The 10,685-nt window shown below is 38.4% G+C and overlaps 1 protein-coding gene across 1 annotated transcript in view; it reads left to right on the forward strand.

The window, feature by feature from the left end:
- CECR2 (cat eye syndrome chromosome region, candidate 2) overlaps window positions 1-10,685 on the forward strand; it is a 199,348-nt gene that overhangs the window by 164,347 nt on the left and 24,316 nt on the right. The window contains exon 9 of the mRNA XM_006891382.1: window positions 7,146-7,218. Coding sequence (XP_006891444.1) covers window positions 7,146-7,218 — 73 coding nt within the window. The remainder of the gene's footprint in view (window positions 1-7,145; window positions 7,219-10,685) is intronic.

Here is a 10,685-nt window from a genome sequence, read left to right on the forward strand (position 1 = left end):
CTATTTTGAACCATGCAGTGTCTCCTTGCTATGTTCTAACAACTGCCTCCTGGTCCAAGTATAGGTTTCGCATAATCACAATCAAGTGTTTTGGGATTCACGTTCTTAGAGTCAGCCACAGTTTGTTGTTATCCACACAATCAAATGTCTTTACATAGTCAATGAAACACAGATAGGCATTCCTCTGGTACTCTCTGCTTCCAGCCAAGACCCATCTAACATTAGCTATAATATCCCTAGTACCATTACCTCTTCTAAACCCAGCCTTTAATCTGGCAGTTCTCTGTTGATGTGCTTTCCAGTCATTTTTGGATAATTTTCAGCAGTATCTTGCTTACATGTGATATTAATGATACTGTTTGATAATTTCTACACTCTGTTCAGTCACCTTTCTTTGGAAAGGGAACAAATAATATCTCTCTTCCAGTCAATTGTCCTTCAGATTTCTTAGCACAACTTAGCACATCCAGGGCAGCATCTACTTTTTTTAACTAGGTCATTTAGTATTCTGTCAATTCCTGGAGCCTTGTTTTTTGCCAGTTGTTTCAGAGCAGCTTGAACTTCTTCCTTCATCACCACAGGCTCTTGCTCATATGTTGTTTCATGAAATTCTTGTGCGTCAGCCCGTTCCTTTTGGTACAGTGATCTGTATACTCCTTCCATCTTTTTTTAATGCTTCTTGAATCATTTAGTATTTTGTCCAAAGCATCCTTAAGTATTGCAACTCATGGCTTGAATTTGTTTTTTCATTCCTTCAGCTTAAGAAATACTGAGCAGGTTTGGCCCTTTTGATTTTTCTGACTCCAGCTCTTTGCTCATTTCAATATAATACTTTGTCGTCTCAAGCTGCCCTTTGAAATCTTCTGTTTAGCTCCTTAATTTCTTGATTTCTTCCCTTTGCTTCGGCTTCTCAGCCCTGTTGTGCAATATTCAGAGTCTCACCTGACATCCATGTTGATCTTTTCTTCCTGCCTTTCTAATGACCTTTTGCATTCTTCATACTATTCTTGATATCCTCCCACAGCTCTTTTGGTCTTCTCTCTTTGGTGTTCAAGGCCTCAAACCTGGTCCTGATATGGTTTTGAAATTTGAGTGGAATAGAGTTAAGGTCAAATTTTGGTTTCTGTGAATTTGGTTTCATTTTCTTCAACTTCAGCTTGAACTTTCATATGAGTAGTTGGTGGTCTGTTCCACAATCAACATCTAGCTGTTGAAGCTCAATATCAGCGGTGAAAACTAGGCTAGGTACTGATTGTGGAACAAAAATTAATAATAATTATAATAATAAATGATTTTAAAATCTTGTATACTTAGCTTTTTTTATACTTTGTTTTTAATATTCCACCTAAAATTTTAGCAGCCAAAGGAAAAAATACTCCTTGCAACTTCAAACTGGTGATGTTGGTTAAACAAAAGTTGTGTTACTAATTTTTTGCAAGATAAGAGAAAACTAATTGAAGATAAACCTTAGTCAAGGACTGTGAAATTTGAAAGCAGTAAAAGAACCTAAGGATTAGAAGTTATCCTGATTGAAGGGGAGCTCTGGTGACCTAGTGGCAAGGAGCTGCAACTATACAATCCCAGAGGCGTATGGTTCGAATTCACCAGATGCTCTGCCAGGAAAGGAGAGACAATCTCCTCCTGTACCAGTCAAATCTGATTTGACGGTACATGCACACAAAAATAATAAAATTTTTTTAAAAAGTTATCCTGATTGAAAGACACTCCCTAGACCAGTAGGTAGTGTTAGGATAGATGGGCAAATTGATGAAATTATCAGCAACTTCCATTTGCTTAAATCCAGAATCAACACTCATGGCAGCAGCAGTCAAGAAATTAAAAGATAGCGAATTGGGGAAACTCTGTTTTTGACCTCTCCAAGTACTAAAAGGCAGGGACATCAGTTTAAAGACAAGTGTGCCTGATTCACGCCAGGATATTTTCAGTTACTTAGTATCTCTCTAATGGTTGGAAAATGAATAAGGAAGACCAGAGAAATGATGCATTTGAATTACGGTTGTCAGAAATATACCAGGGACAAATCAGTCTTTGAGTAAGTGATAACACAGTGTTCCTAAGAGATGCACAGATGATGAAACTTACACTAAACTGGTCATTCAAAGAGAAGATGACCCTCAGAGAGATGATTGACTGTTTGTGATGAATATATTATTAATACCACATACAAGGAAAATATTGCAGAAAGTCATTCAGAAGCAACTAGAAAAGTACATAGAGAGCTGTCAGAAGTTCAGGCCAGGTTTCAAAGAGGCTATGGCACCAGGGATATCATCCTGGCTGAAAGCAAATGTCTGTCTGCTTTATTGACTATGCAAAGACATTTTATTGACTGTGAATTGTAACAAATTATGGCCAGTATTGAGAAGATTGGGAATCCTGGAACACTCATATGAAACTTTAACTAGATCAAGACACTGTTGTGCAAACGGAGTAGGGAACACTACATGCTTTAAAATTAAGAAAGGAATTTTATCCTTTGTCCATACATATTCAATCTGTACACTGATCAGATTATTTGAGAAGCTGGTCTCTGTGTAGAAGAAAGTGACATCAGGATCGGAGGAAGACCTTGCTTCAGTTCATTGTTACTCGCTGTGTCAATCCATCCTCTTAGGTTCATGCTCTCTTGTGTTCACCCTGTACCTTTCCCAACTTGATGCCTTTTTGCAAAGACTGTTCTTCCCTACAACATCCCCAAGGTACATGAAATGAAATAGACATTTTTTACAATCTCATGCAATTAGTAAGGCCTTTCTGTTCCTGTAAGGAAAGAGTAAAGTTAATACCAGTATGCACCAAGATAACCCGTAAACATACCCAGATGTACTCTAAAACAACAGTTGAATGTAAGTTAGTGTAAATTGTTAATGTTAAGATGCTGTTGAGTTAAATACAGCTCATAGTGACACTGTGTACAGTGGCTCTAAACCTTGCCCTACCCTGAGCCAACCTTTCCATCTCTTGACACTATCCCATTGCCACAGTCACTGTCAATCCATCTCATCCAGGGTCGTCTTCTTCTCATAAACTAGCTAACCCTCTACCCTTCTGAACTTAGTGTTTTTCTTGAAGGACTGGTCCTTCCTGACAATCTGCCTGAAGACTGAGACAGAGTTTCAAAGTCCTTACCTCTAAGGAGCATCCCAGCTCTCTCGAGCAGGCATGTTTGTTCTCTTGACAGACCATGGTATGTTCAGTACTCTGCAGCACACCAATTGAAAGGCATTGATTCTTCTTCTGTTTGTCCTAGTATTAGTCCAGTTCTCTGGTGCATAGCAAGTAACTTGAAAGACCTGGATCGGGTAAACCTTAGTCTCTAGTCTGACATCATTGTTCATTAGCATTCTGGAGAGGCCCCTGATTGCATATTTTCTCAAAGCAACTCATCTAGGAGCAATCAAATGGCTTGCCCTATATTAACACTATAATTCAGTAGTTAATAGCACCCTGTGGGGGGAAAATGATGGGCATTTTCAAAAGGCCTTTATAGAACAGGTAAAGCAAATTATTTGATTAAAGCTCTAGTTATAATAGCTGTTAATTATATTTATAATTGTCTACTGATTTTCTTGTATTTATCATTTTTACAAACCAGTTTTATTCATTGTACTTAATTATGATTGCACAGATAATTATTTTGAAACTAATAAAATTTGAACACAAAAAATATCTTACTGAAAAATCTGTCCTGTGCAACAATGAATGAATAAAAATCTTGCTTTCTTGTAAACATTTGTTAAAATAAAATTTTATTTTCAGAAAATGTTGGCAATCCAGCTATGGTAAAAACAACTGTAAAAGAGTTGGTGAGGAACCAAAAAAACACATTAAAATCTAGGATTCTGCATTCTTTTGCAAGTAGTCTTAAATGTTTCATTTCACTTTAAAATAAGCTGAAGGTTTAGAGGAAAGGTTAACTAAAAGTATCACCAGGAACCCTGTACCTCATTTGTGGAACTGTATACTACAAGGAAAGACTCCTACCTTACATTGTAGCTTTATTGAGTCAGATATGAAAATTAAAAGAGGAGTAAAAAGATCTATGGACCCGAATATGATGCTTATGAATAAATTTTTGTTACATATTAAAATGTTGTATGTAAAGGAAACAAACATAAACTTGGGCAGTGTAGAAAGTGTGAATGTGGCCCTACTAGAAGATCTTTCTTTAAAACTTCTTTGAATTACGACACTGCCCTTTCCAGGTATCCTTTGAATAAGGCAGTTTATTTTTTTGTGTGTGTTTCTCTTCTCAATAATACAAAATGCTATCTTTTAACTTCACAGTTGTTTTTGGTGAGTTAAACTAATGAACCTAATAATTAGTGAATATAGAATTATGCTTTGCAGTCAATCAGTAAAGAATCACTTCTTTTCCATTATTTACGGTGATAGTTGGTGAGGAAAAAACCCCCAACAAGTTCACATTTCTTAAATGAAAATAAGTCATAGGATAGTTAAAGCATATTTGAGAAATCTTTGCATTTAATATAAGATAAAAGGATCAGAGAGTAAGGAAGACCTGCTTTGACAGTTTGATTTTTATGATGAAATTGAAATAAAGCAAAGTACTAAAATAGTCATAGAATTTATGATTCAGCTAATTTTTAGGATACTTATAACAGGTGCAGTAGGCAGTAATGCTTAGTTTTGTAATCTAATTAGAGATATATAAGTCACACAGGTTGATAAAGGATATAGGGAATTGTTCACCCTCCTTACCATCTTCATCATTGTTAATTTGTGTTTGATTTAGCAAAGTTGGTGTGAAGCTCAGATTGTTCTCTTGCTAACAACTCACTCAGTCCCTTTAGAAGTCAAGTGTAAAAAAAAGAAGTCAAGTGTATGGTAAGTTTTCTTGTTCAGTTAAAAAAGATCTTCCCCTTAGGGTCTTGAAGCTTATGATGGAAGTTTTTCTTATCCATATTTAATGAAAATGCTAGGAGACTAAGGTGTGCCTGATACAGGCCATGGTTTTTGCAATCACTTGTTAGGCATCAGAGAGTTGGACAATGACTAGGGAGGATAGAAGGAGAATCGACGCCTTTGAGCTGTGGTGCTGGAGAACAGTATTGAATGTACCCTGGACTGCCAAGAAAACAAGCAGATTCATCTTAGGGTTAAACCAGGCTGCTCCTTGGAGGCAAGGATTCTGGGGCTTCGCCTGACATACTTTGGACATGTTGTAAGGAGAGACAGGTCTTTAGAGAGGGACATCATGCTGGGTAGAGTGGAGGGACAGGGACAACGCAGGAGGGGAAGGCCCTCTATGAGGTGGATTGATTCAGTGACTGGGGTAATCGAGATGGGTGTGTCAGAGGCAATGAGATTGGCACAGGATAGAGCAGGGTTTAGGGCTGTTGTACATAGGGTCACTATGAGTCGCAAATGACTCGACAGCACATAACAACAACAACAGGCTTAATTTGGGGGAAAACTTTTAGTGTCTTTACACATTTTGGTGAGTAGAATTTCGTTTACACAAGACCTATTTATTTTGTATCTTGGAGACAGAAAAGCTTTCTAAAGCTAGTCTGATTAAACATTAAACCTCCCACCAATGTTTTATAGAGTATATTTATGATGTGTAAACCACTGTGATGTTAACCGAAAAGTTGGGGTTTTTTTTTAACCTTTAAGCCTCCTCTGGTACTAAGCTTCCTTAACTGCAGTCTTATGGTCTTGCAAATCAGCTGTGGGGTTAAGGATAATTCGAAGAGTGCTTCCCACATCTGTAAACAGAAAGACTTGAGGCAGGAAAGACTTGAAGTGAACAAGGCTTGTGGTGGTGAGACCCTGATGGTGGAGAAACTGTAGCATTGTTGTGGACAAATGGTGGCCAGAGGCTTCTTGCATTTGTACTGGCCACAGTTGGATTTTGTTTTTCTTGCCTTCGATATAGGAAGGAAAAGGCTGCTTTCTAAGTTAAAATCAAGACTGTAGTACCTGAGGAATTGTGCCTTAGAACTTGGGCTAAAACTTGGGACTTACTTGGGGTGATATTCTTTGCCTCCCCCACGCTCTTCCTTCCTTCCCTAATTAACCCCCATTGTTGGTACCATAGCTCTGGGTTGACAACAAATAAACCTCTGTTGTTCAGGCTCTAGAGGCACCACACGGCTGGGCTAAGGGCTCCTGATCTACTTTCTGCTCTGGGCGGTGAGGGGCTGTGTTATTCTCTGGCTCTTTCAGAGATATGCTCTCAGCCTTGTCACTCAGTTTACCTCATTAAAAATTGTAGATTAAGTATTATCCTAACCACACCTATAATGCATATTTTGATACTTCAGTCATTAAAGGTAAATGTAATTGTAACGGAAAAGCTCATACTTATTATTTTTTTTAGTTGTTGTGTGCCATAAAATTGGAACCAAATAGCTTAAGCCTCTAGAGTGTTTTCATAGACTGTAAATCACACAGGAGGAGATGGTCCATCTCTCTCTCCCTCTAGGCAGCTTGGTGGATTCTAATCATTTATATTTGGTTAGCAGTCCCAACTCCTTACCCACTAGGCCACATTTGTGATGATGAAGCAATGGAGTTCAAGTCACAAAATTTGCAAAACGTATGTATACTAATACATACTGGCTTTCAGAAATAGTACCCACCTGCTTCCTATAGCAAGAGCTAACGAGCCACTTCCTTTTTTCCGGACTTTGAGTGTTTTCGTACTTTGTCTTCACCCTACTTACTTACTTTGGTTTTCTGCCTGGGACTTGTTCTCATCTTTTCTCTGCTGCCAGTAGACAGCCCGTGCAGTGGGACGTCTACTTCCAACTGCTCTTTATGCCCTTTTAAGTCCATACACTTGACCTGAAGGGGATAAAGCATGACTTAATTTGAACCAAACTTTTTTTAAAACCATGGAAAAAAATTTTTTTTGCCACCTATTACAAAAATAATTTCCATAGAAGATAAGGGATAAGATAAAGTGACTTGGTACCCTGTGGGATTTAATAGTCATTCTCGCCATGTCATACCTGTGGATACCTTTGACCTCTACCTTAAGTGAAGGTGTGGCCTGTGTGCCTCATTGGCATCAGTGTAGGGTTTTGGTTTTGTTTTTGCTGCCAGCTGCTGCAAAGGCTGAGAACCCCCTATTTTTTTCTTTCCACAACTGTAAGGAAAATCTACAGCACACAAAGGCAGAATTGCCACCTAGGTGGGTATCTGACCACTTGTCTGTCAGATCCAACAGTTAGAGATGGTGAGTATGTAAGAAGAGTGATAAGAATTTTTTAAAGTGTTTAAAACATATTTTTCCACTTTACATTTATTTACCTTTACATCTTGTTTCAATCCTGACTTTCCAACTCTCCATTGAACATTCTTCTTAACAATCATAACATCTTCTGGGATGATAAACACATGCATATTTAATAAGGATAATTATGTGTTCTATAATCAGTACATGAGCTCTTGTGGTTTAATTGTCAAGAGACGATGAGGTTGGCTCAGTATAGAGCAGGGTTCAGAGCTGTTGTACGTAGGGTCACTGTGAGTCACAAGCAACTCCATGGCACGTAAGAACAACCATAAACATAAAAAGCACAAATTTCAGTTGACTGTGTGGATAATAACAGGAGGTGGCTGACATTGAGAAGAACGGGAGTCCCAGAGCACTTTTGTTCATGCAAGACCTGGACCAGGAGGCTATTGTGCAAACAAACTAGGGAAACATTGCATGGTTTAAAATTAAAAAGGGAGTCTGTCAGGGTTGTGTTCTCTCTCCATACCTATTCAGTCTGTATGCTGAGCAAATTACTTGAGAAGCTGGACTCTATGAAAAGTAATGTGGCATCAGGATCAGAGAGAGACACATTAGTATTAGCATTATGCAGATGATACAACCATGCTTGGTGAAAGTGAGGAGCGTTTGAAGCACTTGTTGTAGATTAAGGAATGCAGCCTTCAGTATGGATTGCATCTCAGTGTCAAGAAAACAAAGATTCTCACCACTGTTAACCGATAGTTAACATCATGTTTGGAATAGAGATTCAGTCTGTCAACAACTTCATCTTCCTTGGATCCACAGCAGTCAGAAAATAAGGAGACACATTGTATTGGGAATATCTGCAGTTAGAGACCTCAAAAATATTGAGTAATGAAATGATGTCAGTTTGAGAACTAAGGTGTGTCTGATTCAGTCTTTCCAGTCACTTGCTATGCATTTGAGAACTGAACAATGAAAAAGGATAACAGAAGAATTGATGCCTTTGAACTGTGATGTAGAAAAGTACTCAACATCCCATGGATGGCCAAAAGAACAAGCAGATAAGTCTTGGAGAAGTTAATGCCAGAGTGCTTTTTAGAGGCAAGAATGATGAGGCTTCACCTCACATACTTTGGGCATGTTGCTAGGAGGGACTATTCCTTGGAGAGGGACATGATGTTTTAGAAGGGTGGAGAGTTGGTGAAGGAGAGGAAGACCCTTGACAAGGTTGATTGGCACAGGAGGCCCTAGTGTGTCACAGAGTGTGTGGATGGCACAGAAAAGGAGAGGATTCAGATCTTTTGTTCATAGGGTCACAGTGAGTTATACTTGATGGCACCTAACAATAACAACAATTAATATAAGGAAGCCCCCTAGTAACACATTTAACAGAGGTGTATAGCTTTAATTGACTTAGGTAAAAGAGATGACTGTGGTTCTGTGAAGAATACTGTCCTGGGAACTGTTTGTGACACTTCTGCTTTGGCCTATCAGATTACCATGATTTTTAATTGACTCAGTGAAAAATAGGGTTTGGATTAACCACCAATAACCCACGATGAGCTGAGCTGTGGGATGAACAAGATGATCCACTAGTAGTCAGAGTTGCCGCCAGTCTGCAGTTGAATTCCACAGACCTGCAGGCTGCTGCCATGCCCCTGAAGCACAGACGTGACTAAGGATGCCACAGACACAATGCTTGCTTGTCCCTGGCGCCCTCCCATCCATCCTCCTCGTCATCACCCCTTGGTTGCAGACTCTTTGTTTGGATATTGCCACATTGAGGTTTTGCTCTATATATACTGCTGTTTAGTTTTAAATTCTTTCCCCAAGGTCATAGATATTTATTTGCCAGGTATTAAATTGCCATACTCTAAATTACCTTTAAGTTGCTAATTAGGTATGGCAGACTTCAGTCTCCTATTGCTTATTCCTCCTAGTCTATTAATTTCTGAATAGCCTTTAGTAATTGGTATCCTATTGGAATTCTCATATCTCATCTTGCCTTGTTGAATCCTTTCTACTATCTTGATTACTTTGACTGTTAACACCTGCTTGAAAGCCCTGCTTTTCCCATTTTTCTGTCCCTTGCCCCAGGCTAGGTGCCCTAATTACACTTCTGATAGTCCTTATTTGCTGTGAGCACAAGTTTAGCTTCAAGCACTAACAGTGGTTTGGTTTAGTTTTTCTCATTATTCCCGGCAATCTTTCCTTCTCTTCTCCTTTTCCTACCTCTTAATTCTGTTCTTTTAACAGTAACCAGGATTTTGCAGAGATTCAGACTATCTGCTACCATACCAGAAATTACAAAGAAAAATCTTGGTGGTAGTCTTTGAGGTTTATTTCTTCTGTTTTAGCAGCAAAAAGTCATCAAGACTTTAAAAGCCCATAGGCAGGGTTTTTGACCTCTGTCAGTCACCCAGGAGTCCAATCTTATCGCCTCAAAAATTCTTTTAATTATGACTCCTGGGGAAAATAGCAATGACAAGACTGTCTGTCTGGAGTCTGAGATTAGGGCAATAGTAGTTATTTTAGACTCTCTGCATTGTTACTAGGGAATTCTTTGTGGTAGTGCCGCCTCAAGAGTGCTTCTAATGTTGGTGAGACTGCTGTTTAGTCTTTTGACCTGCCCTTGCTGAGGGTGGACTTTGTGTATCCTGCACATTGTATGAATCAGAGATTCTGCTTATAATCCTTGAGAAGATTTCAGAGTGGTATTTCTAATTAGCTTCTCATTAAAACCCCTCTTGATTCTACAGGCTTCTTTAGCACCTTAGTTAGCACCTGACCCTTTTTTTTGGGGGGGGAGTACTTTGAGTTTCTAATATTTGCATTTCATTTGTTCAGTAATATTTGTCTTTTTATTTTATGTATTTGGCTGTACTTGCACCTAAATAAAACATCCTTTTGTCATCTTGAAGTGTTAGCGAAGAGTTCTTGATATGCAATATCATTTGTTGTTGTTTTAGATTTCTCTGGTGCAATTTATTTAAAATACCAATTATTGACAACTCATACAGTTAAGCTACTAAAATGACAATGTATTATGAGAAAAGGGAAAGTCATGGGACTTGTGAGTCAAGGAGATCTCTTACTAAACTGGTGTTTTCCAGTGCCAGGGCAGTGGTGAAGGGGCAAAGATCTAGAAGAAATTACTTCTGAACAGGTGGAAAACATACCAAGATGAGCTAAGGCCACAGCAAAATACCTGTTTTTATATTTTTTTCCCTCTACTTGATTTTAACAGAACTTAGTTTCTTTAAGGTGCTATAAATTCAAATTATCTTATGTGCTATTGTAAATCCTTATCATATATTTAAATATTTAATCTAGTGCAACAGTAAATGAATGGAAATTAAAAAAAAGATGATTCGCTTCTTATTAGAAATACGACAGAGGAGGGTGGGGGGGAAGCTTCAGGATGTCATTAAAGACTAAGGTCCACTTGATC

The sequence above is a fragment of the Elephantulus edwardii genome, unplaced genomic scaffold, assembly GCF_000299155.1.
Source record: "Elephantulus edwardii isolate Elephantulus edwardi_28Jun2011 unplaced genomic scaffold, EleEdw1.0 scaffold00096, whole genome shotgun sequence".
NCBI classification, from domain to species: domain Eukaryota; kingdom Metazoa; phylum Chordata; class Mammalia; order Macroscelidea; family Macroscelididae; genus Elephantulus; species Elephantulus edwardii.